The sequence below is a fragment of the Paroedura picta genome, chromosome 11 (genome assembly GCF_049243985.1).
Source record: "Paroedura picta isolate Pp20150507F chromosome 11, Ppicta_v3.0, whole genome shotgun sequence".
In the NCBI taxonomy this organism is placed as follows: Eukaryota; Metazoa; Chordata; class Lepidosauria; order Squamata; family Gekkonidae; genus Paroedura; species Paroedura picta.
Window position 1 is genome coordinate 47,052,086 of NC_135379.1, and position 27,489 is coordinate 47,079,574.

Sequence of the window (27,489 nt, forward strand, 5' to 3'; positions counted from 1 at the left end):
GTTCTCACAGAGCAGTTCAGTCAGTGCTCTCTCAGGATGTCTGGCATCAAGAGAAGAAGGGCAGGTGATTGTAAACCACTTTGAGACTCCTTTGGTTAGTGAATAGCGGAGTACAAAAACCAGCAGCTATTAATCCTCTTGACTTTTCTGTATTTGTTGGGGGGGAGGCTGGATGGGAGAGCCCGTGATGATGAAGCATGGATTAAGCACTTAGGCCAATTTGTAAATTTCCCACCTTCGGCTTATATGCGAGTCAATATGTTTGCCCAGATTTTGTGGTAAAATTAGGTGCCTCGGCTTATATGTGGGTCGGCTTATATCTGAGTATATATGGTAAGTCTCAAATGTGGAAATGGCCTCTGCCTACTTATGATGACAACCAACTTGAGGAACCCTGAACTATTATTCAGATCAACTTTAAGAAATGACCAAGATCATGTCAACTAGCTAAATACCATTCCATCAGTCAAATAAATCAGTGAAAACATACTGCTGACGACACAGCATTGATCCATCCATTAAAAATGCTTTGTTTTCTCTAATGTTGTCACAATAGCAATCTTTGGTCTGATTTTCATGTTACCAAGCTGGTGCCATAGCTGCCCCAAGCCCATTTTCCCTCTGTTCCAGCACCAACTGCTACAATGATATACGACTCTTGGAAATATGTAGAGGTCATACTGAACACATTATTTATTTCCATGACTGCATCATGCTATGAGATTCAGCACTTCCTTCCAGCAAGTCCTTCCTTTGAAAAACAGGTATTCCAAATAGTGTGCCAGCAATTTTTTAAAAACAGCTAATTAGCAGCACCATGTGGTGACTTTGAAGATCATGGGGAAGGGGGTGTTTAATCCTTTCCTTCTGTGCCTCTGCAATTATTTAAATTAGCCCTCCCAGACTGCAGTTCCTTTTGAGGTCCTATAGCTGTCTTTCTAATTCACGGGTGAAAGAAGGTTCAGTTCAAATCAAGGAAAAGGTGCTAAACTTGCTGCCTTAATTAAAGAAAAGACAACTGTAGTGTTTTTAGATAGTTGGAAACCTTTTATGGACTTTTTGCATGATGCAAACAGAATTGAATTAATGTGGTTTGGAGGACTAAGGGAGAAAATATCAAAATATTGGGGGGGGGGAAATGAGTGATTTTAGACTTTTTAAATGTATTAGCATAGTGCAATAGATAACAATTGCATTAATAATCACCATGGATTAGATCAGAAGCCTCTTTGACTCTTCTCCCCCCCCTTTAAATTTTTTTCCTTGCCATTTCCATTTGTAATTTCTTCTCTCTTTTTTTTTGGGGGGGGGTCTATGTTGTAGTTTTCAAAACCTCTGAATAAAAGTATTATTTAAAAAAAATCATGGAAGAGACACCAAGGTTTTAGATGCCATCTCCCTAAAAACCATTCCCAAAAGCAGCCAAGTGGAATTGCTTATTCGCTTTACAATTGTTTTTATCCCAATCATGTGAAAAATGAAGAAGAGCAGAATGATGTCAGCAACATTGCGTCCCCAAGAAGGCGGGGTACAAAAGATGTACATAAAAACACATCTCAATTCATGTCTAGTTTAGCCTTGACTATGAGATCCAACAGAGGCAGGTGTTTCTCTTTCTGCAACATGCAGGAAGATGCATAGTCATACAGAACCAACTGGCCAGACCTGAGAAGTGTAAAATGTCTTAAAAACTCTGGTAAACCACTGAAAGGTTTTGCAAAAGGGTAGAGGTTGGGTTGACCTTATTGCAAGGCAAAAGGTTGCACTTTTGTTCATATCACGAGGGTACTAATGTACAAATAACTCAGGGGGAAATATTATTTAAAATATACTCTAAAAAAACTCAATTACTTTCCTCTTCAGTCTTCAAAGCTACATGGCCACTGTAAATTTTGCTGCTCAGTATGTGACCTATTTCTCTTGAGTGGATAACTGGTAAACAGCTTTGGTCAAGTCATCCATCAACGACAATTTCTCTTTACATTTCTTCCTAGATCCATTATAGGGGCCACAATGAAGTACATGACAAGCAGTTTCAATTGGCAGGGCATTACAAACACTTAAGCATTATTACCTTGGATTTTCAAATAATACCTTTCAAGATACGGTGCAGGTTAGCCTGGAATGTTAATGAAAAAAGGCCTTGTGCAAGGAGCAGTATTTCAAGAAGCTCCAGAGTGAGTTCAAATCCTTCACTCCAAAAGGGAGTCATTCAGATTGTTTATATTAGCTTTTGTTTTTCACTTGGGAATAGACATAGTTTCTTAAATTTTATGCTCACTCTATTGTTTCACTCCTGGAAGTCACATGTCACCAGAAGTGATGTCACCAGACACTCCCACTGGATGTGACATTACCAGGCTACTCCCACAGCACAGGAAGAGACAGCAAAGAAATATTTTCAGATGATTTGTGAACAGAACCATACCTGCACTCTGGGCTGGCTACCAGTTTGCTCTTCTTCACCAAACCCTTGTTGAGAAAGCCTGCCATAGACTCTCAATCACATTTGTACTGATGACAGCTAGATCACATCATTAACAATGACATAAAAATTATAACCAGGCAGATTATCCTGTTTGATTTTGTCTTGAGGTGTGGCAAGATTTCAAAATGCGTCCAATCATTATCTCTTTGAGCCTAGGAATGAAGTTCCAAGTGGAAACCCCAAGAAAATGTCTTCTCCCTTTGACATATGCTTGAAATACAAATCTGAAATTGAACCTGAAGGATCAGCATACAGTCAGCTCCATACATACAAAGAATACTGTACCAACAACGAATTTTAAACATCCCTTCAGAATCGCTAGGAAACAATTTCAAATGTTTCTTCAATATTCCTTCAACATCAGATACAACACCCAAACAAAACTGATGCAAGAAAAAGTGTGAAAACTGCTTCCAATTTAGGCAACAAGTCTGCAGATGTATGAAATGAAAAGATTTGCTATGAACTATGAAAACCTGAGATATTAAGTACTCATGATTATAAAGGATTTGCTGTAATCACTCTTTGTTCTCCTGCCTGCTTCCCAATTCTGCCAACTACAGCTTAGTAACTTAGACTTTTATTAAGGACATAAACTGTTTATTATCATTAGTCATTCTAAGGAAACTGCAGGAACCTTAGCAGGTACAGTGAAGATAAATTTGCTAGGAATGGGAGTGCTTAAACCCTTCCACCCTCTTTTTTTTTTTTTGCTGATTTGTAACCCCATAGTAATGGTGTGAGAGTCTGCTGTACTATCAGGATTGGGCAGAGATCACACATCTTCCAGAGCCTCATTGTAGTCTTTATAGTAGGGTTGGCCAAACTATGACTCTCTACACATCCATGGGCTGCTGGCAAGGACTCATGGTAATTAAAACATATATTTTTATTTATTATATTTTTATTCCACTCTCCCTTGTGGCTCAGGGTGGTTTACAACATGGCTCAATATATATAACTCCAGTGTTCAAATGAGATTTTATTTCATTTAATTTTTATAATTTTTAAATCTTTATACCGCCACTCTTCCAGTGGTTGCGCATGCTTCAGAAGTTATATTCAATATCCACTGGGAGCTCGTTCCACCTGGTGGGGGCCAGGACAGAGAACAACCTGGCCTTGATTGAGGCTAGATGTGCTTCCTTCCCTGGTTGAGGCCAGATGTGCTTCCTTGGGATTGGGGGGTATAGGCAGAGAGATGGTCCTTCAGGTAAACTGGGCCCAGACTGCATATGGCCTTAAAGGTAATTATCAAGACCTTAGACTCGATCCGGGATTCAATTGTAGTCCATGGATGTCTGGAGAGCCACAGTTTGTCCACCCCTGCTTTATAGGCTTCAGACTCTCTTTCTACTGCCCTTCATTGTAGTTGGTTAGCTAATGGGAGGGCTCACACATCCCAGAAGTCTGAGTCTCTGGGCCTTATGAGACAGACTTCCTGATATAGGGCTGCCCCTTCCTTTCCATGCTTCCCTGATGATTGCCCCACCCTACCAGGTTGATGGGCAGGAAGTACTACCAATCAGGTGTGGCTGGCTGCTGGCCTGACCTCCAGACTCATACTCCACCTGCTTTAAATGGTTCTCACCTCCCCCAAACTAGCTGGTAACAGCACACTAAGGCATAGGACCTTCACAGGTGGCAGCTGTTTCTTCTGCATTCTGCCATGCTGGATCAGGAATGCCACTGGCCTCTTGAGTAAGGCCAGTTGTTGGGCTACTACCTGAACGATGATCTGTCCTTCCCTGTTGGCTTACAGAGAAAGAACCAAGTTCTGATCCAGCTAGTCCTTTCTCCTTTACCTCTGGTAAGTATGAGTGTGCTGGGCTACTACTAGTCAGATGGTTATTTCCTAAAGTACCTGTGTTCCCACCCCCAAAAGGGGTTACTAGAGAAGAACAGAAAGCATATAGTTGGAATAAATAGCACCAGAGTAAAAGGTCAAACATATCCCCTGCTCAACATCATTTCCTGAAAGCAGCTGTAAACAACTATTAATTTAAAGAAAAAATAATATAACATCTAATTATGGATCTCATATGTCACATCTTTTTTGGCTCCTGCACTGCCATCACAGGTTGGAATGGTGGTGGGCTTCACTTTATACTGTCCTTCTTGAAAACCAGCTGTGGCAGCATGGAGTGCTTGTTGGCTGATGACATCTATTAGTATGTCAATATGCTAACTGTTTGCAATTTGACCTCACAGCTACAAGACCTCAGAGCTTTGGTACATCTTGAAGAACAAATAGAAGCAAAACACAGGGTCCAATATGGCAACAATAGGAATTTGTTTTCTTCCTGGAAAGTACCAGCTAGTACCATTCTGTACTTGGGGGACCTTCCTGTAAAAAAAATAACCAAACTACAAGTATTGGTTGCTGACTGCTGGTACAGAAGCCAGAAATATTAGTTCCCCGAGCCAATCAATGGGGCATAGTAGGATTATGCCACTGCTGGAAAACTCAACAGTATTAGCCAAAGAGGCATGCCAAATTTATAATGAGAGGATTATTTTACAAGATGAAATAAGCACTTTCCAAGGTATTTATTATCACTGGGCAGATAAAATAGTTTGTGACATTCCACCACTCTTTAGGGGGAGACAAAATCCATGGTGGTGCTATGCAGATTGATCTGCTCATGCTATGTAGAGAATTCACTGGCTGAAGTCACTGAAGCAGAGAGCTTGTTGAGCCTACTCAAATGGTTGGAGGTCACAATTTACTCACCACTGGTTTCCTGATCCTCACTGATAGAGATACTTACAGTATGCAAACCTTTCACGACATGCACTTCGTGCGCCCCATCTGTCATCATGCAATTTTCTGCTACTTTAAAATCCCACTGAATTTTTATCTGTGTTGCTCTAATTTCAAATGCCAAGACCTTATGTTCAAATAGTAGAAAGCCATCTAAAATAAATGTCAGCAACAGACACAATAAAAACCCTCTTAAAGATTACTCACTGTTATTTTACCTTCTGCATCTTGAGTAAGCTTGAATTACCAAGAGTTTTGGGGGGGGGATGGGGTGGGGGGGCATACTAATTAATATAGCAGACAAAGCTTAAACTCTCCAAATTGTCTGAAAGAGCATTGGAAGCTGTTACCAAGCAGGGAAATGAAACTGTCCTAGCTATAAGTAGTGAACAAATCATAATTAAAATTAGGGAAATGATGAGATTTAAGAGGTTAAAATGAAATAAGGGTGTGTGAAAGAGATGTTACTAACTCAGTTCACCAACTAGAGGTTTTCATTTACCAGAGTTACTTATAATTAAATTTAAACATCTTTAATTTAAAAAATCTATAAACTGGCTACAAAATCATCTGGCAACTTCTGCTCCTTATCAATAATCATTTCCCCTATTCTGTCAGGAGATGGGGGAGACATCCATGGGTATTTGGTGGCAAACAGGAAAGCCTAATCCGTCATACAGAAGACACTAGACGTTACATTCCTGCCTCGATGTACATGTTCAAGTCAATTAAATATGATGAATGGCTACCAGGGGTAGTTCTTTTTGCACACTCAGAAAAAAGTATAAATGTACTGTAATGTACGTGTCATCACCCACTGTAATATACACATGTAGACATATCCAGACGTACAGCAGTCCGTTCAGAGCACGGAAGGGCATGTTCACATATGTGCATATATCCACTTGACCTCTCATCATTTATAGTAGGGGTAGTCAACCTGGCAGGGGCTCATGGGAATTGTAGTCCATGAACATCTGGAGGACCACAGGTTAACTACCCCAGATTTATAGCACCAATAACTCTCAGCCAAATGTTTGGCTAGTCTCCATGTAACGTCCCTGGATTTGTGTAGATTACTCAGAGACATTGTATTCATGCATGAGTTTTCACACAGGATTGGCCAGAGGGGCACATCAGAGCTAGGCAAGCCAACTGAATGTTTGCACATACTGTTTGCTTAAATCTGGGAGTTGCATAGGTGGCGCAGGGTCTGTTCTGTCTTGTGGAGTCTGTGATGGCTCTCAGCAGTCCTGTCTGTGTGTGGAGTCATAATCAATGAATAATGAAGTGACAAAAAGAATTGTCATAATGGAGGTGACCGGAGAACATACCAAGAGAACATAACCGCATAGCTTGGTAATGCATATAGCATACTTCATATGAAACCATTATCTGCTTCCTCCTTTTAGACCAAGGTGATATGAAAATATCTTATTCAGAAAAAAAAATAGCCATGTGATACATCCCTTCCTCCCCACCGCAAGACCAATCCTATCAAAGTCAAGGTCTGTTTTGGTTCTAAGGAAATTCTGTGATGCTGTACTGCATTTTAGTGATGATGACCTCCAAAAATGGTTCCTTGGATGTCAGATTCATTATGGTCTTCTGGTAGATATCTTACAAAATTAATAGAAAACAAAATATTTGGGAGTAGGGGGAGGAAGCAATTGAAATTATATACTTACCTGAGCAGGTGGTGGTTGTACGTAACTCTGAGGAGGAGGTGGGGGTTGCAGGACTTGCTGGGAAACTGGCGGACCTGAACCTGTAAAACCTCCAGGGGGGAGCTGCTGGCTTGGGGGTGCCATGACGTAACCAGTCTGTGGGGCAGACTGCTGTATAATAGGTGATGGATAGACAGGACCAGAAGGCGAATCGGGGTTGTCTCCTGAGGACTGGCGACTTAAGCTCATCTGGCTAAACTGTGTTGTCATGTCATCTCGCTGTGAGGCAAAAGTCAGTTGAAAATGATCAACAGAGATCTCTGCAGTAGATATTTGGAAAACAAAAAAATGGGTTCAAAGAAGCACACACCAGAAGCAGAAGATACATTTGAGCTCACAAATAAAGTGAAGAAACACCCCCCCCCCCCTAGAACTTGGAATTAAGTGAGAAAGCCCTCCACCAGGCCCATTAAATTCTTCAAACCAACCAACCTCTTCTCTAACAAGGACTCTACCTGTGCTATCCTAAGTCAAGAGGCTTAGAAGGCCCTATGGCTAGATTCTCTTTCCCACTTCCCTGCATTGATTCACTGCCCTTCCATCCACACATATATGAATACAAAAAGAAATGTGAGAAATGTCTGCAGTCATTCTAAAAGCCATCTAAGATTTACAAGTGCATATTAGTATGATGAAGATATAAAAAGGATTTTCTTTGTATTTCAACGGAGTCAGGCTCTTCACTGTTGAAACAGAAACACCCGGTCCTCTAGCTGAGTTTTCCACTTAGGGAAAAGTATGTGTGATTTCACCGCTGCTGCTGCTGCTACTATGCAGTGGCAAGGGGACTTCCACTGGGTAAGTTCCCCCAGCTTTTCCCTGAACAATGCCCAACTCCTTCCATGGCAGAGATTTTTCATTTCTTTAAAAAAAAAAAAAAAAAAACCCAACCCCCATAACTGAACATTATTATAATGGTATAACAATCTGCATATTGGAGCATCTGAATTTTCAGATTTCATTTTTTTAAAGTAAGTTTGTAACCACTTTCACAGCAGAGCCATGTTTTCCCCCTTATATCTCCACAATGAAAGGAATCTTTCAAAACCCTCTGAGAATTCAGAGAGCCCAGCACACTGGTTTGTATGCAGTGGGGAAAGGGAAAATGGCAGCAGGGACATGGCAACTATCCAGAATTTGCTAAGTTCTTTCCCAAAACTTTGCATCAAAACAGGGTTTGAAAAAGATTGGAAGAAAACTGGAGGAAACCTATGAGGTACAGAAATGCAAAGTGTGTGTGTGTGGGGGGGATAAAACCTGTGGCAAATACCTTGTGTGGAAAAGCTTTAACTTGCTCATTACCACTTTGACATGACACAGTAAGCCCTCCCCCACCAAATAAAAATCCCTTTGTTATGAGTTCCGTATGTCCCAAAATACACTGCAACAAGCTGTCTTCATTTCAAGACTAGTCTGAGATATGCTTCACTTTCCTAATTTTTGGTAAAAAAAACTTTAAAGGTACTGATGGCATACATATCACGCACTGTGTTTATCAATGCTTCTGTCTAACTATCTTTCCTTTGCCCTTGAATGCACAATCAGGTAGATTCACATATGATTCTTCATTATGGGACCTAGATAGACACACACACACACACACACACACACACACACACATTCCAGTTCCCAAACCAGGTGTGGTTTCCTTGAACCTGGCTGCCAAATATTCACATTCCCCCTTTTAAAAAATTATAACAATTCATGAGACTGGTGCAAAAGCACACATGAACACATCCAAGAGGATACTTCATTGATTCCTGCAATTTAGTTCGTGATATAAAGAAATCCTCTCTAACCCTTCCTATTTGTGCACATGTACTGGAAACATATGAGCCTCTTGTGGCGCAGAGTGGTAAGGCAGCCGTCTGAAAGCTTTGCCCATGAGGCTGGGAGTTCAATCCCAGCAGCCGGCTCAAGGTTGACTCAGCCTTCCATCCTTCCGAGGTCGGTAAAATGAGTACCCAGCTTGCTGGGGGGTAAACGGTAATGACTGGGGAAGGCACTGGCAAACCACCCCGTATTGAGTCTGCCATGAAAACGCTGGAGGGCGTCACCCCAAGGGTCAGACATGACTCGGTGCTTGCACAGGGGATACCTTTACCTTTACTGGAAACATACAAAACATAGTTCAGAAACAAAGAGGGGCAACAGACTGAAGTACTGTTGGCTTTGCATATGGAGAAATTGTAAGCATTTCTAACTACAATTTTGTTAAACAGGGATTAGAAGAAAGGAAAAGAGTTGGGTTTTTTTGTCTTGCTTTTCCTTACTTGAAGGAGTCATAAAGCAGTTTATGATCACCTTTCCCTTCCTCCCCCCACAACAGAAGGAAGGTGAAGTAGGTGTGGCTGAGACAGCTCTGAGAGAATTGTGACTGGTCCATGGTCACCCAGCTGGTTGCATGTGGAGGAGTGGGGAACCAAATCCGGTTCTCCAGATCAGAGGCTACCGCTCTTGGCCACTGCATCATGCTGGATCTCAGGAAAGTGTCCTTAGGATTGCAATCTTAACCAGTGCTTGAAGAGTTGGCCTGGTTTTGAGAGAGTTGCTCTGCTCTTTAGAAAAGCAGTTCCAAAGTGTGGGGTCATGGCTGGCTCTGTATCTACAAGGAGAAGTTCAGGATTCCATTGTAGGGCCCTCAAATCCATTTGCTGCAGCTATTCCGTGAGAAAACTGGCTGAGATTCTGTATGCTCTGATCATATCCCTGTTAAAACTACTGCCAGGCATTCTGTCTGGACTGCTTCGAAGCTCTGGCTGTGTGCGGAAATAAGTGGTGAGATTTCAGACCAGCGTAAACTATGGGATGCACCATTTGCCAGCATTAAAAGACTTGACTGCCCATTTGCTTCTGGGCACAAATTAATTTTGCTGGTTATTACATTTCAAGCACAACACGGCCTGGAACTAGACTCCCCGAAGGACTGCCTGCTCTCTTGCTTTTTTATTTAATTAAAACTTCACAGCCTGCCTTTCTCCGAGCACTGAAGGTGGCTAACCAACACTAGCAAAAATTTAATGTACAACAATACATGCAGTAATATCAACACATAGATGCATGAGCATAAAACAGTTAAAATACTCTATGGTGCGTCTCAACTAAGTTTCTGCTTGCTCCATCAGTAACCTTTTCCCCCGCCCCCCCAATTTTTTTACTGGGGATAGTTATTGATATTTTGACTTTGCCTGCTTCCTAAGATCGAGAGGCCTGACTTCGTGTGCTGTCACTTTCCGAAGGACGGGATGGCCACAACTGTCTCTGTTTTGCCATCAACCCCATCACGCTTCCAGGACCAGTTTAAGATTTTTCTGTTTACTCAGGGATTTTAGTGCACTTTTTAAAGCCAATCCTTTCGCTAAAGATGTGTGTTTGGATTATTTCAGTCCAAATAAAAACCTTATTAATATTTTCCAGTTATAGCTGGGTATCTGAAATAACATCCAGATTTTTCAGAATGTGGATAACAGAGTCCCCCAGAATTCTGGAATTATTTAGGAATATTTGAGGCCAGCATTTTAAGGCTTGGTTGGGCTTGCAGCAATGGCCTTTGCTTTGTTTTGGAGTCTCTAGTTTGACGTGGGTTGTGGAGGGCTGGCCAGAGGTTCTGCTTTGATTCTCTAAGCTGACATTGCTTTCATTGGGCTTGTTGGTTCTGTCTGCATTTGGAGGCTATTAGCCAATAACTGCACTTGTGTGCCTGGCCATTGGTTCCTTTGCCATGGAGAAAGCATGGGATCCCACCCCCACCCCCCACACAGAGAAAACTAGAGAAGCAAGTAGTGGGCACCTTATTCAGAGGCCCACAGAATTGTATCCCTTGATTCCATTCACTTGAAAGTATAGATTTCCTGTAATTTTGATGCCATGTGCTAAAAGAAAAGCTAAAAAGGCCATTCCAGCTTCCTTTGGAATTTTTTTTTTTCAATCCTCAATACTGGAAGAAGAAAAAAACCCCAATCTTGAATGTGAGTACTGGGGACTGGAATAATCTGGACACCGCTTCCTCAAGTCTGAATCTGAAACATTTCAAATTATTTGAAGCTTGCTTTCACCTTATACACTGCTTCATATTTTCTATTGATTTTGTTTAACCAGTTAATTTAAACATCCAGTTCTTTATAATAATTCTTGCTTGGAATTTTTAGTTTCCTATATAAAAATATACATTTTAAAACTGGCAGTGTTCAATCAAAGGTATGGTACACACTTTTCTTGGATGCTTTAGGATGCTTTGGGCTGATCCTGCGTTGAGCAGGGGGTTGGACTAGATGGCGTGTATAGCCCCTTCCAACTCTATGGTTCTATGATTCTATGAAAATCTGTTTTTATGTATGTTAGAAGCCACATTTGGCCAAGTGAGCAAGTAAAAATTCAGACAGATTTTACATGAGGAATCTGCCCCTGGAAAACCTCTAATTGCTCGTGGATTTTAGTGCTACTTCCTCATGACGTCAGTAGCAACCCGGAGCTCTCTAGTGGATGGTGCAAGTTTTTGTCCAGTCTGCTCTGCGATGAGGGAAATTGCAAAATACCCATTTCCCTTTTCTTGTTGCACTGCAAATCAGAGCTTAAACAGGGGCAAGCCTGTTTGGAAGGAGAAATGCACAACAGTCTCAGTAGCGTTTTGCCCACCCTCACGTCTGCCCTCCTCTCTCCATTTCCTAATCAATTTTTTTTTAAGTCTGTGTAGCTATGAGACCGCAAAGTGACATGCCCTCACTTCAAATGAAATGTTCTCTTCAGTGTGCACATTAATATTGGGATCAGGCAGCTAAAACATATTCCTGCTTTTGTTTTCTGGCAGTTGGATATGAATGGGAAAAGAGGTGGTTTATATGTGATGCAGCAGCCCTCTCCCCATTAGCTTGGCATCCGTACTGTATGTTTTAAATCTTTATCATTAACACACAATCATCGGGGCCCAGTTACCATGGCCAGCCTATCACAGATCTACGTGAAGATAAAGAGAGACCATTATATAAAGAATTCTGAAAAAGGATCTAAGGAAATGGTTTATTGTTGTGGCATGATCCCGAAGCAAAATAATATAATTTAGGAACTCGGGGGAGGGAAGGAAGTTGAGCCCCCAAAACAACCAATGTGAAGGGATTGGTGGTTTGCGTTGATTCAAAACCCGAGTAGCGGGGGAGAAGTGCAGGTTGTCCACGCTTCCTGTTTCTCTGTCACCTCGTTGGGACGCAAAAAGCCATGATGAGGTGGCGGGATAACATGGGAGGGGTCTCCCATCAGGAAGCATGCAAACGCGTGGTTTCCTATTGTGCATTTTACACCACTGTTTTTTAAAAGGCTCTGGTGGAGCTAGTTTGGACACAGCCTCAGGTTGTAAAAGCATATGAATAAAATAAATCATCAAGTTCAACAAATGGCCAGCATTAAAATAACGCCTATGCATCATTTATTTGGGAAGGCAGACACATACACACACAGAGGCATCCATTCACATGTATGTTCGAATGCTGGAAATGTAGCTTGCGCTACTTTCAAAAGACCTTTTGTTCAGTCTGCTTGTGTGGGCCATGACAAGCTATTCCAGGGTTGGTGAATTGGCCCAGACATTTATAGCAATTATATTCTCCTTCTCTGGACAGCAGTGCCCTCAAACACAGAGCGCGCTCAGACAATGTAATCAATCCACATAAAAAAGTAATAAAAATCCATAGTACCATGGGAAACTGCTGTGTTGGAGACATTGCCAGGAGATGCTGAGGTGGGTAGGACACTGCTGGGTACTGGACTGATTGGGAGGAAGGCTGCAGAGCTTGAACAGGCTGAGGTGGGAAGGAAACAGAACAAAACGAGATTCAATTATTGCCCTTCGAGCAAGGCAGACATCTCTTAATTTGAACAAAGGGTGAAACAATAACCTGCAATATAGATGACATTCTCCAGCTCACCCAATGCGGGTTACAATAGGTCAGGTAGAGTTGCTGGAAGAATGCAATTTTTCCAGTGTGTCTGCTACCCTAATCTTGTTAAATCTGCTGGCAGAAAGCCCAATTGATTCTCCTACTCCTTTTACTCCCAGAAACTCAATACTCGTTCTACTGTTGCAATGCTGCTGTAATAACCACAGTGGCACTTGAATGTGGCGAGAGCCCGTAAACTGACACGGGCACCAGGGATTGATTTATTCCTGGTCCAGCAGCTCTGGGTCTCTGAAAAGGGAACATCTTCCTTTATTGCTCCAGAGGCAAAGCTGTTCTAAACCCGAACGCCACTAGTGAATCTTAGAAGCATAACTAGCAAAACTAGCGGAAAGATGATTCTACCAGTATTCACAGGCTGCTGCGAGCCAAGGTTCAACTGAATGCAATGCTGTCTTGTGCAAAGGGCAATTGTAAGACAGAAGGCAGGAATTATCACACTCATTGGGAGCAAACAGGTAAGTAAATGAAAGGAGGGTTCAGCATAAACGACACAGAGAGCACCGTTCCAACTAAATGACTCCCGCAGTGTCTGTAAGAGATGCACTGAGAGAACCTGTATATCTCCGAGGTATTATTTGCATCATCGGTGCTGAACACTGATATTGCAATTAGCAGCATTACAGGACAAATCCTGTCACAATTAACATTCAAAAAGCATGGTTAGTCTTGGTTAAGGGTGCCATAAGTTTTTTAAAAAATGTCATTCAGCAACCTTTATGAGCTGCACTTGAGAAATAGATTTAATGAGCAAATCTTTTCCCAGCATGAAGATGCAGTGAATATCTCTGCCAATCATAAAGGAGCCTGCTGGGAAAAAACATAACGGGAAGTCTATTTCAGCAACAGAGGGCTGAACTTAGACTTGAGCTTGAAGCAAAGATGAATTGTAGATTTCCTGATGGGTCTTTGGCTGCGACCCCTTTCTCGATTCCAGTTTCCTCTTTGCAGAAGAGTATTAGTTCCAGCTGTGTTAGTCTGGAGCAGCTCAATAAGACACAAGTCCTGTTTCATTCGACAGTAAAAACATGCTTAGAAATGGACATGAACCACAAAAAATATGGTTTGTGTCAGTTCATGGCTGAACCACAAACTGAATCAAACCAAGAGGCTCATTCACTAATGGAGCCGGTTTGTGGTTTGTGGACTTGTGGGGCAGTACATAAACACCGAGTTTCTTTAAATGAAACAAAATTTTCTGGCCCAGATGAATTGCATCCAAGGGTATGAAAAGAACTTGCAGATGTCATCTCTGAACCTCTGTCCATTCTTTTTGACACTTCTTGGGAACAGGTGAGGTGCCAGATGATTGGAGGCGGGGAAATGTTGTACCCATCTTCAGGAAAGGGAAAAAGGAGGATCCGGGAAAATATTGACCCATCAGCTTGACATCTGTAGTTGTCAAACTTTTGGAACATATCATCAAACAGTCGGTCCTTGTGCAGCTGGAACAGAGAGCTATGATTTCTAAGACTCAGCATGGGGTTTGCAAGAACGAGTCATGTCAGACCAACCTTTTCTCTTTTTTTGAGAAAGTAACTAGCATTCTGGATCAGGGGAATGCTGTAGACATGGTTTATCTGGATTTCAGTAAAACTTTTGATAAGGTTTCACATGATATTCTTATTGACAAGCTGGTAATATGAGGTGTGGATCCTAATTCTGTCAGGTGGATCGGTAACAACAGATTGTATCCAAAGGGTACTTATAAATGGTTTTTTGATTCTAGATCACCATCACATATCACTGTGGCTAGGTGTTCTGGGGCTAGTAGCTTAGCTTGGCATAAGTGGAAGAACACCAGCCATGCTATTCTTGTGACCTGAGCCTCCATAGAGAGGGAGGTGCTGAAGATCATGCTCAGGTTCCTGACGGAGTGCGCCGCTGATAACTGCCCTCTACCCAGGCATGGCATAGTTGGTGAGTTTGCCTCTTCTTGTGATGTGACAACAACCTACTTTCACTAGATTCAATGAAGGTTTTAGGCCCTAGTTAGAAGCCTTATACTTCATGTCAATGGGAAAAGATCACAAAGCACTAATGACTTTCAATTCTATTGTCTTGCTAGTCCATTTAACTGAACACAGAACTTCTGCATCTTGCTTGGTGGAAAGACTTTCATGTCCTTAATATAAGAGAAGCTCGCACACTGGAGATGAGATCAAGTAGTGGTTCACAGTAGCCAGGGCCCTCTCACAACCAGCTTGGGAAATTTTAGAGACACTATGAAGCATTCACACAGAGGTATTGCTTATATAATCCATTGCCTTCACATGACAGCTGCTCCCACAACTGGTACAGTCTGCATGACTGCAACAGCTGGAAAGGTTTCCATACTAGTGCAAACGATGGTAACCGCAAACACAGGCTTCAAAAGGAAGCATCAGAGGCTGGTCATACATATTTTGCTAGTCCATACGATCACATGCACTTCTACAATACTGACTGAAGGGCAGAACTCTTCGACTTCGTGCACAATCTGAAAAGTGTGTCACAGCATCCTTTGCAAGGCATTATGGGACATGCTCTGTATATGGCTCCACTGACACTCTTTAGCTGCCCTTAGTTAAGAGGTATAGCAGCACAGGCTGCTACTAACTCAGACTGATTAAACCTTTTTTTGGGGGGGGTCCTACCTGTGTGACAAGATGACTTGCAATCTGTTGTTGTGGTTGCTGCACAGGCTGCTGTGGTGAAGGCGGTTGTTGAGACTGCCCAACTATCTGGTTCCTAAGAGGCTGCTGACTGCCAGGTGGGTTGTATATTGCAGGCGTGCCATCGGGATTGACAAACGGCTGACCTGGAACAAATGGCACTTTAATGTTCTTTCAGAGGGAAGCCGCCAGCAAAGGAAGACATGGAAGCATCTTACTTAACTAGGCCATGCAATTTGGAATGCAAAATGCCAAATTGCAACATGCAGTATTCCAGGACCATGAGATGGTGCTACAATGGCTCTCCAAAACCCTGCAAGGACGTTCTGCATCTATTCTAGGACACTCTTTGCTTAATTCACATTCCCAGAACTAAAGTCCTAGAACAATGCGTGACACTGACTGCACCAAGATACTCCCTTCCATGCAACCAGTTATGTCACTGGGACTTCGTAACACTGAGTATGGGCTCTCAGTCTGTCCTTTCTTAGCCAGTTCTTTTTCTCTCTAGTTCATAGTCAATATAATAGAATTAACTCTAAACTCTGACATGCCAATGGGATTGTTGGAAAGAACCAAAGCATGGAGTGGAGATAGGGGCCTATTCTGCACACAATAGATATTGGGGTTTCAATGCCCTTTAGAAGCAGATTTTCCATTTCCGCACAGGAAAATCCAGCTGCCAAGGCACATTGAAAGGGCATTATCCTATGTGTGCGGAATGGGCCCTGAACACTACAGGTTTTATTGACCACTGGCCTTCCCTATCTCTAAGCTTTTCAATTACTTTCCAATCAAACACTCATGATGTCTGCTGAGTCACTTGACATTAGAAGATGTCACACAGTGGCATTTATTTTTTCTTGTTCCCTTTTTAAAAATCTTTTCCTATGGTTGTCAGTGGGAGGATTGGGGAGGGGCACAGAATTGTGAGTGTTTTTTTACTGCAGACTTGTGTACTTATAGGATTTTTTTCTACTAGATAGAAGTGACAAAGGGTAGTCCAAGGAATCGCCAGAATCTCTATAGTAAAACCACAGAGCTACTCTTTGTCACTTCTAGTAAGAATTTCTGGTAGGTACACTGGGCTGCATTTTTTTTAAAGAAGTCTCCTGCTGTGCAATAGGACCTGGGAATGGGGATCCTCTGCCCCCACTGGGAGCTGGCTGTACTATCTTCTCCATATTTGCCTTGTGGGAGAAGATACAGGAGCTACCAGGATACATACATATAGTGCTGATTGCTTCTGGGTTTGCATGGATGTCAAACATGCATCATGGATATTGCGAACCTCAATTCTTGTGATCGTAGCTGGCTGGGAAAAAACTTGCTTCCCTAGTTGCTAGTTCTAACTGCAACAGCACAATTGAGAATACATTTGCCCACAAGACCAAAGCTGGAACCACTCATGCAAATCATCATAATCTGTAGTTTTTATTTTTAGTGTGTCCTGCCTCAAAATTTTATACAGGCTGTGATATAGCTAAATTATTAAGAACAGAAATGACTGACTGACCTGTGTGTGGATTGAGCAAGATACTTCCTGGTGGTATCCCTGCAGCTTCAAGTGGAAGTATGATATAGCTGGTGTTGCTGGGTACTACCTGGGCATTCATCCCAGACTCTGTGTAGGAAATGCTGTTTGAAGAGGGGGCTGCCACTCCGGGGACAACAGGAGCACTTGAGAGAGGTTGATGTGGTCGTGAAAGAGATCCTGAGGATCCAGCACTGCTGGAAGACTCTGAACCTGCAAAGAGGTAGCAGATTTCTTCTATAAAAGACAGCCATAGTTCCCAGAGAATTACATCTTCAGGATACAATGAAACTATGGACAATTTACCACCCCCACCCTCCCACCCCAAATCTATACTAGAACAGGTTTACCAGGTTATTTATTTGCAAACTAATTCAAGATGTTCCCAATTTCACAGATGGCATATCTGGGATTTGAAAACATCCACAAAGCATGTTTATGATAGACATCTCTTGCTCTATGCCCTATAGAAGAGGAAAATTCAAACAGTTACAAGTCAGAACAAATAGTAAAAGAACAATCCGAAGAAGGTCAGATCAGAAGATCATACTGAAATGTGCACAATGGGGTGTACTTCTAGGGAAGTATGCTTAAGATTGCTTTGTAAAGAACAAACTAGATGTGACAGTGTCCTCCTGGCTGCCATGGAGATGGCAGTGCCATTTTAAAGATATTTTGGAATGCCATGAGACTTGCAGTGTGGTGTTGTTATCTCAGCATTTGGGAAAGTGCAGGGATAGTGCAGAATGGAAAAGGCCCTCTACAAAGGCTTTTCTTTCCAACTATGGTTGCTTTTGTTTCTTCCATTTTTAATTGTCTAACAATTTCTTCAGTATCTCAGAGAGTAATTAATTTAAATCTAATTGATCAATTAATAATTAATTGGTAGGAAGAGAGGTGATTAGTCAACTAGAAGTTCATTAACCAACTGGCAGCCCTAATTACTACAATTAGCTTGTAAACCTAAACATAATTCCTTTTTTATATCACTGTTCTGACTTAAAATTAGCCCACATACATTGAAACTATATATACTACAGGATGGAATGCACATATTTTAATTGTTTTAATGATTTTTTTATTTAGTTTTAATGCTTTTCAAGATGAATTTTTATTACATGTTTTTAAGCTGTTAGCCACTCTGGGGGCCCTGATGAGATCAAAAAGGCAGGATATGTGTATATATATATACTGAAATAAAGAAATGAAAGACAATATATAGACCTGACCTTAAAAACAAATATACTTGTTTACTGCTCTTCTATACCCGAATACTAAACTATATATCTAACAAACTAGTTCTGTCTTCTTTTCATATCCTCTTTCCTTCTTTCTCCTCTAAGTTAAGCAGTGTGATATTTTTCCATTTGCTCCCATTTTTGTGCCTTTTGTGCTGGATTCTCTGATGCTGCTCAAATACACTTATCCGTGCCAGATTCCCCCCTCCTTCCCCCCCCCCCCAGGTCATTAAAAAGTACCCTGCACAGCCACACTGGCTCTATGCATTTCTTTCATTCTTTTTCTCTGCACGGGAAATTGATTGAAATTGTGCTTATACGATGACATCTACCCCAAATGCCAGCCCTCCCTTTTCATTTAGGCATTCTCTCCACAGGATATGGCTTTTTTCTTTCCTTGCCATTTATATTCCCTTTCACCATATTTCACTCTATGCCGTCCGACCCGTGGGTCATCAGCTCTCCAACTATTTCCATCTTTTCTCACCTGTTGCTATTGTTCAGTAGAGCGCCTAGGCTCCCCCCATACACACACACACACACAACTTGAGAAATCAAAGACTACCAGCAGCCTCTTAGAGCTGCCAAGTTACAAATGGCAGTGAGAGGAGTCAGAAGAAACAGGATTTTCATCATCAAGAAGAAACACCCATTGAGTTTTTGGTGCATCAGACAGTTCAAAGCGTGCTGAGCTGGGCTTTAGTCAACATAAAAAATATCTAGTAGGCACCTTCACCATTTATAGATGTTTCCAGTGCAGATATAAGCTCACAATCTGTGGGCTAAATCAACTTGAGCTTAGCAGACTCCCATTATTCAACATGCATAAGGTAAATGATACTCGAATTTTCATCGATTCTTTCTTTGAAACAACATTATGAAACATCTTAGTATAACCACACACAATCATGTCCAATGATGGTTTTAACAGAGCAGATAACTGCTTACAAAGAAGGGGAGAAAGGCAGTTATTTTTAGAGATCATTAACGTTCCCCTTACAAATGATGCCGACATTGCAATTCTATAGCTGTATTACATTACAGAATTCTAATTGAATATTTTGATGATGTCATAAATTTCAGGAGGGTGGCTCGAGTGATTTGTTAAATTATTAACTTTCCTTTCCAGCCTTAGTATTGATTTATAGCTTTAATAATGCAGCTCTCTACATCCATTATAGCTTATAATATGGGAGCAACAAGTAGTATATTATTGGCAAGAGACAAACTTGGGCTCTTAAATTAAAATGGACTGGGGGAGGGGTAACACAATAAGTTGAAAGGTAGCTAAATAATGTAGATGTAGTCCAATCCTCTGCACATTAGGTCAGATGTAAGCTTTAGCGGAATGAACCCTACCACTACCCTACCATTCCACGGGGCAAAGTCTGAAGCCTTCCTCGATCCTAAGGAGAACTTAAACTGCTCTTCTGTTGGAGTTGGGAAAAGTTAGAAGTTGTCTTCCAAGTTGGAAGAAGTCTTCAGCAAAAGAAGGTTCCTTGGAGGACTGCGGGGTCCACCCCACTATGTTCAGTACAGTAAGTTCCCTGCCCAGAAAGCATCCACTAGTTTGCAACCTTCATTCATTTAATTTTGTTGATGATTTTGTGAGAAGCAAACTTTAGAAAACGGGGGGGAAAACCTAATATAGAAGATTCAAGATGATTAATGTAGTCAAAACGTTAAAACTGACCAGGAGTCGCTATCAAAAACTTACAGTACCTGTTAGCAACATCTCTCCCACCTACATCAATAAAGTTCTGCAATGTGCAGTGGGCAGGGTCCTCTTTTACTGCCCATTTATTTCTTGATGGCCATTGGCCACTTAGTTTGCCTTACTCATGCCTTCCCTATTGGTGGAATTCAAGCTTCTCACTGCTGCATTCCACAGAGTTCTTTTTCCAGTTGAAAGAACATTTTTAGAAAAGAACATGGATGCCTCGGCCTTTTGTTGCTCTCATAGCATCTGTGTGCCCACTTGCCCGCCAAAATCTATCCCTCAGAGCATTTCCCCTAGAACTTAATCCTTGCCCTGGAGAGGACATGGTCTCTTTGTGTGTTTTTTCTCTGCCAGGCGAGCTGAAGAGGTACCTGAGTAATGTGGTTAGACCTTTTCTTGCTTCCTTCCATCCGTGTCTGCTTGTCAAAAATATTTTTCAGAAAAATCAACCCCATCAACTGAAGAGCTCTCCCAAGAGTGGTAGTTACAGGGCTGCTGCTATGCCTGGCATAATCCGCTCTGCAGTGGGACTTGGGTGCCTTTCCTTGTGGTGCTATAGATGTGAGCTGGCACAGGTGGCTGCTGAGCGGATGTTTTGATATGCGGCTGGCACGAGGCTACAGTCAGCATGTTGTTCTGTGATTCATAGGCACGGGTGGTGTTGCTATGATCTCTGGTGGGGTAGATTAGCGCTCAGCCCATTGGAGCTGCATCTTTTGGGCACTTCTTTACAGAAAGGACCATAGGATATTGACCAGCAGCTTTGGGGCTGTGCTGAAAATAGCAACGCAAAGGTGTCCAGGATTTAGCATCGCTCTGTAAAGCTGATGGCGCCAACAAAATTAGGAGTGTTTCGCAAAAAGATATCCAAGTTGAAAATTAAAGAAAGGGGCTGAAGTCTGTAAATGATCTAAGACTGAACCCTGGATTTCATTCATGTGACTGAAAACCTATATTGACTTCTTCATTCCTGTGTGGCTTAGATTGTCACGATAAAGGAAAAAAATGTTGATTTTTACCCAAAGGCAGATGATACTGTTAATTGAGTTTATAGCTACCTCCTGTGTTAAAACCAAAGGTGTTGCAATATGCTGCAGTATGGACTTGAAATTTGAAAGCAGATTTCTTCCTGGATTTTAGTGTTTGGGATTATCTTGATTACAAGGGGGACCATGCATTAGCAATTCTCCACTGTTTCAGTCTTGTAATCTCCAAATTTTATTCAGAGTCACGGGGACAAGCAGACTGGCGCCACTTTCAGTTCTTTTATGCCTTTTGCCCTCCTCTGTGTTACTGATGTGCACATATGCAAATTACACAACATGGTGAAAAGCAATCTTGTTGCAAACGTAGACATGGCAAGGATCATATGTGATGGTTACCAGAGAAAAGTACACCAGTGCAAAGGAGTCCATCTTAGTAGGTCACCACACAAAAATTACATATGGCATTATATCAAGTTTGCTTTTGGTCATGATACATCAATGTGTACCATCATTCACAGTGGTAGCATAAGGATGCAAAGGAATGGAAAAGAAAGCTGTAGAAAACTGTGCATGATTCCATTTCAGAATAAATTAAACTGGCATTAAAGAGGGCTGGAATGCAATAACGAATGGACTTCTGGAACAAAACAGGGTTGGCTCCAACCAGCTTTTTTTCTTATTAAAAAGAAAGCCAACATCTTTGCTGGCCATCAAATGCTGGCAGCAAATGCTGGCAGGGGCTCCTGGGAATTGTAGTCCATGGACATCTGGAGGGCCGCAGTTTGACTACTCCTGAATTAAAAGGTGGCTGGGTCCAACTCCAAGGAGTGGAACTGAGGAAATATGCTCATGAAAAACACAGCTTCATTGATAAGTCAGACCAAAGACCAATCTAGTTGAGCCCTCTGTTTCCAACACTGGTCAAGGCATCATCTCCTAAAAACTCATGAGCATAAATGACCATGAAAGCCACAGCTCTCCTCTGGTTGTCTGTCACCAGAATTTGTGCTCAGAAGTACAGTGTCTCTGAACAAGGAGTTCCACTTGTTATCATGGATGACAATCATTTATGCATTTTTAGCCAATTCAATACTGTTAAGAAAGAAAACTTAACAATTATATCCTATATTACTAGGAAAACTGTCAGATGGCTGAAACTGCTGTAGAAAAACATAATTTATAATTTGGGGAGGATGCATATTTTCGGTTTCTTTTAATAATCGTTCTTTTCAATTGGTAATCGCTTCTGAATCTCCCCACCCTCAGTATTATTTCATCAGTTTCTCCGGCTGACTGACAGCTTTGCTTCATGTCCCTGCACCAAAAAAATGTGAATTTGTTTTGACAATCTGTCTCTCCCCCCCCCCCCCCACACACACACACACTTATTGAGTTTCTGCGGTCTTTTTCTTCCCTGGGCCTTGAAAACCTTTCAAAATTAAACAGATTTTTAAAGAAAAAAACACCTAAAACTCAAAAATTTCTAATCACTCTAGAATTAACACAGTGTTTTAATATCATAGAAGTAGCTTTGAATGTTATCATGTGAGATTTCATCTGGGAGTGATTGATGCTTAAAGGTTATATAGGCTGAAAAACAAACAAACTTTGAATTACCAAAGTTCTTCTGAGTAAGAGGTTTCTTCCTCTTTTTAACATAAAGGTATAATTTGCATGGCTTCATTTTAGCACCACCACAATTATGTTTTAGTATAAAAGCTTGTGCTATAGTCCTTTTTTTTTTGGGGGGGGGGTTGAGAAGGGCAGAAGCAGTGGCTAGGAAGACAGAAGCCAGATAGATAGACAGACAGACAGACTTATATACAAATTTATTTGCAATACCTGATCAATTGGTTCTTCCCTGGGATCAATCAGGAACAAAAGTCTATCAAATGACCTCTTCCTATTGATGCTTACCCCCTTCTCTGCTCTGACTCCTGTCCTCTGCATACAAAGCCCCCTTGTGATAAATTTTGTCACTCTGTGCCACACCTATGTACAAATGATGGTTATAGGGGCCAATTCACTATTCTCAAGCAACCTCCAAAACCCATGGCACTGTGAACACACCTACACATTTCTGGAGTCACTTTCCCCTTTTCTGCAGGTACAAGGGCAGAATTTTGGGTGCATTGAACTGCGGCATTAAGTCCAGCAAAGTGAACTTGCTTCCTATATGTACCAGGAGAGGAAAAAACATTTTATTGAATCCTCACCAAAGGCAGAGTTATGAATAGTTGCTCAGGTAACCAAGTACAGAGTATAAGCATCCCACAAGATGTCAGTCACAGAGACAAAGCTCCATCTTGTTAAAAGTTAAAAGCTTTCCCTGATTGCACCATTTGCCCTACCCACACAAAGGAATACATTCATATTACCACCTTGTCCTGAATATCTAGAACATTTGGTCTGAAATAGGGCTGGAGGGAATTCACCAGACCTACAATAGTATGGAGAGAGAACTCATTTTCAGGTTTTGTCTCTGCATTACATTTGAGCTTGTGCACAAGAGAAGGCTCTTCTGAATCCTGTATCTTAGAAGGTAGCTACCTTGTACTGTTCTCTTAAATTTGCTGACAGTTCTCTACTGAGCTCTGGCTAATGAGAACTCTACATAGAACATACTTCAACCTGTGGAACGTTACTGAGATTTGGTTGTTTATTAGTAAATTGAGGTTAATTTCATTTCTGTTAAACATTCTGAAGGTGAAAAGCATTAAGTACTAAATATTGATTATCACTAAAGCTGAACTCTCTATCAAGATCCAAGCTGATGAAAGACAGAGATGTGAAGTTTATTAATCCTGTTTACAGTCAAAATATGAACCGCCCAGGCTTGCAGTAATTTATGACAAAGCACCACCCTTGTATTTACCAAGTTCTGAAGTATTAATGCAAACAGTACTTAAGGCCTAAGACAACTGAATTGGATTTCTGCAGCAGAAAACATTCCTATAGCTGAAATGTGCCGTTATAAAAGTACACCCCTGTAAGGACTGATCTGTGGATTTTTAGTACTCAGAATCAATGTCATGGCCATTCTCTTTTCCTGAGTCCCAACATAATTTCTAAAACCTATCTAGAGCATATATTACTGAGACCAAGAAGGCAAAGATTTCAAAGTATACTGTTATTTAGTCCAGCTTTAATCTAATTGAGAGCCAGTTTGTGTAGTGGTTAGGAGCACTGACTTCTAATCTGGCCAGTTGGGTTTTATTCCGTGCTCCCCCACATGCAGCCAGCTGGGTGACCTTGGGCTCCCTATGGCACTGATAATGCTGTTCTGGCCGAGCAGTAATAACAGGGCTCTCTCAGTCTCACCTACCTCACAGGGCATTTGTTGTGGGGGGAGGAAAGGAAAGGTGAATGTAAGCCGCTTTGAGACTCCTTTGGGTAGACCAAAGCAGTATATAAAAACCAACTCTTCTTTTTCTAATTGTAACTGGTATGTCCTTTAGGATATCCCCTTTGGGGATTTCAAATAAAATACAGGTAATATAATATATATAATAGCATGTTTATTCGGTCCATTAACCGAATAAATGATACATCTACAGAAAACTATAACAATTAATAGTAGAAGTTAATAAATTTGGTGTCATGAAAAAATACAAGAATATTGCTACATGAAAATATTAAGTCAGTAAAGCAATGTTAAAACAATGAATTGTCACGAACAAATGTAATGTTATTGTGGGTACGAAAAAAAAAGGATTATAACATGTAAAAAAAGAAGGGGGAAGAAACCTCAGAGGAGTCAACTACAGAGTCAAGGAATCAAGGAATCTTCTTGAACAGTCTGTTAACCCAAGTGATAAGATGGCATTTGCCTATCCATTACTATCATTCAGAGAATAATAATTTTTTTCAGGATGAGAAACCTTATAGAAAACATAATGCAATGTACAAGAGATTTCTCAATGATATTTTCATTCTTTAAACATGCTCTCGATGAAGCTAAAAACACGACCAGAGAGTCCCTTCTGAAGCCCAAGATAAGAACCAGCATTCAGATAGTATGGTTGTTGTTTGTACATACAACAGATCGTATCCAAAAACATTGGCATCTTTTGTCAACTATCTCTAGATGCAGAGCTCCACCTCTATTTTCTTACGGGAGATCAAAAACTTTTCGAGACATGTTGGTTAAAAGTAAAATTAACAACAAATCTATAACAAGCACAATAGATAGAAAGGGCATTCCTCATGGATTTTTCCCCTGCGGTCATTGTTCGGTATGCACTCTGGCATATAAGAGAAACACATTCCAGAATCAGGCTGGTGATAAAACATACCACATAAGACAATATATGATTTGTTCAAGCATTTGTACCATCTATGTAATTGAATGCCCTTGTGGGATGTACAGCTAAGGCCATAAGAACATGGATTTGTGAACATGGGAGCAACATAAGATGCAAAAAAATTACAGGTCCCTTAGCAAAGCACTTCATGGAGGTTGGACACACACAGATGCAGCTGAGATTCTGGGCCATCGGACAGGTGTCTACAACGGGCAACATTATCCAAGCTTTTGAGGAAAAGAGAACTATTTTGGATATACCAACTGGATTCTTTCACATGTGGCCTGAATGAGGAGATGGATTGGGTGTTGACATTTTAATGTTTGTAAAATTGTATTTCAAAATGCATATTGATTGGCTTGGCATGGTGGTTCATCTTTATCATAGTTTCCACCTCCCATCCCCTCCCCACATACACACATTCTTTTGCTGGACTTCAAGGTTAGACCCCAGATATTAGCTGGTGCAACAACATCTGGATTGCATCAGCCCCATATGTTGATCAGCCCACACCATGACCGCGCCACCAATCGCTCTGTGTGGCGCTCTGCCACCATGTTAAAGGTGCTGGGAAGGGAGGTGGCAATGACCGGTGCATCCCCCCGCTCCAAAACCTCTGAGCCTGCCTCTACACAGGTCCGAGGGCCTCTGCACAATCACAGGAATTAGGGGGAATCTCCGCCGCTTCCACCCCCCTCCCAAACCTCCGTGGCTGCTTCCACGCAGCTCCGGAGCCCTCTGTGAGATCACGCTGACAAAGGAGGAACTCACCGCAGCTGCTCCCGGTCCCAAACCTCTGAGCCTCCCTCCAACACCACTCTGAGGCCCTGTGGGAGGTCGCAGCCCAGGAGGAGTAAATACCCGCCGCTGCTCCCCCCGTTCCCAAACCTCCACACCTGCTCCCCTGCCACCCCTCAGGGCTCTCTCCCGTTGCTGGGCCGGCTTGGGGAAGGGACACCACCTCCCCCCCCCGCCTTCCAAAGCCCCACACCAGGATCCCTGCCCCCATGTATGCTTGTGACACCAGAGAGATAGGGGGAAATGGCCACTTCTATCCATCCATCCACCACCACCACCCCACCGTTCTGTCCCCACCGGCATGTTCCTTGTGCTGCTGCCGATAATGGGTGTGTGTGTGCTAGAGACCTGTTGTATTTTGCATACAACGGGCTTATTGGCTAGTACTGTAGTATTTCTTTTTGCTCAACTGTGCATGGAAAGAAAAATTTTGGGAAGCGATGCACCCAATGCCATTTTGCCCCTGTTTTAAAACTTCATTGTACCCATTAACTATGGAAAACCGGAGAAAGCAACAGCATCATAGGTATGAATATGAGATAAACAGCAGCCAGATTTACATGCATCAATGTGCGCATTAGGCAAATAAATACGTGGTAAACCCAATACAGTACTAGCTACCTGTTTTAGACAGTTTGCCGGTACTCCTGTTACTTGATGAGCTATCTCCTCTGGTCAGAACAGTGATCCCACCAAAACTCGCAGTCTTAGTTATGGCTGGCTTCAGGTTACGATTGGAGCTGTCTGAGTCTGTGCTGCTCCATGGCCTCTGGTGGTCTGTCCATTTCAATTCATTATCTGTACTGCTTTGTCGACTGCCAGATGCCTTCCCTGTGCTGTCTCTGTTACCCCTGCAGCATCACCAAGGAAACAAAGGAACATGAAAAATTAATCTGTAAGCCCCAAAAAATCATTCCTGCTTGCATTCCTGTAAACATACCATTGGGAGGTGCCTAGGTGTTATCCATCACAACCAACCACACTTATGTAAATGGCATTTCTAACCCTGTAATCAACGTCACTTCTGTACAACTTGAGACTTGAGACAACACCAACCAATGGTAGCAGAGTTTTCAATTTCTCTTTTCTGTTTCTGCAATTCATGGTGGGCAGCCAAGTCAGAATATGCATCAAGCCCAGGGCGGAAAGCTGGTACACTATGTTCCAACTGGTAAGTTACGAACTGGAGAGGCCTCCTCTATAGCAGCAGCAGCAGCAGCTCAAAAGATTAATTTCCTGTCAAATGTTATGTATGTTCTTACCAGTGGAGAACCCATGATAGTCGTGGGGAGGGGGGGGAATACCTTCCCCTTCTAACCTTTATTCCC

General features: G+C 41.9%; 1 protein-coding gene across 11 annotated transcripts in view; it reads right to left on the minus strand.

Annotated features, from left to right (window-relative positions):
- ARPP21 (cAMP regulated phosphoprotein 21) overlaps nt 1-27,489 on the minus strand; it is a 264,546-nt gene that overhangs the window by 59,142 nt on the left and 177,915 nt on the right. For 9 of the 11 annotated variants that reach the window (XM_077304025.1, XM_077304024.1, XM_077304027.1 and 6 more), the window contains 5 exons: nt 26,780-27,012; nt 17,098-17,328; nt 15,564-15,727; nt 12,667-12,771; nt 6,941-7,198 (listed from right to left, as the gene is read on the minus strand). In XM_077304025.1, the coding sequence (XP_077160140.1) occupies nt 6,941-7,198; nt 12,667-12,771; nt 15,564-15,727; nt 17,098-17,328; nt 26,780-27,012 (991 nt within the window). The remainder of the gene's footprint in view (nt 1-6,940; nt 7,199-12,666; nt 12,772-15,563; nt 15,728-17,097; nt 17,329-26,779; nt 27,013-27,489) is intronic. The other 2 variants (XM_077304032.1, XM_077304034.1) reach the window with 1 other exon arrangement.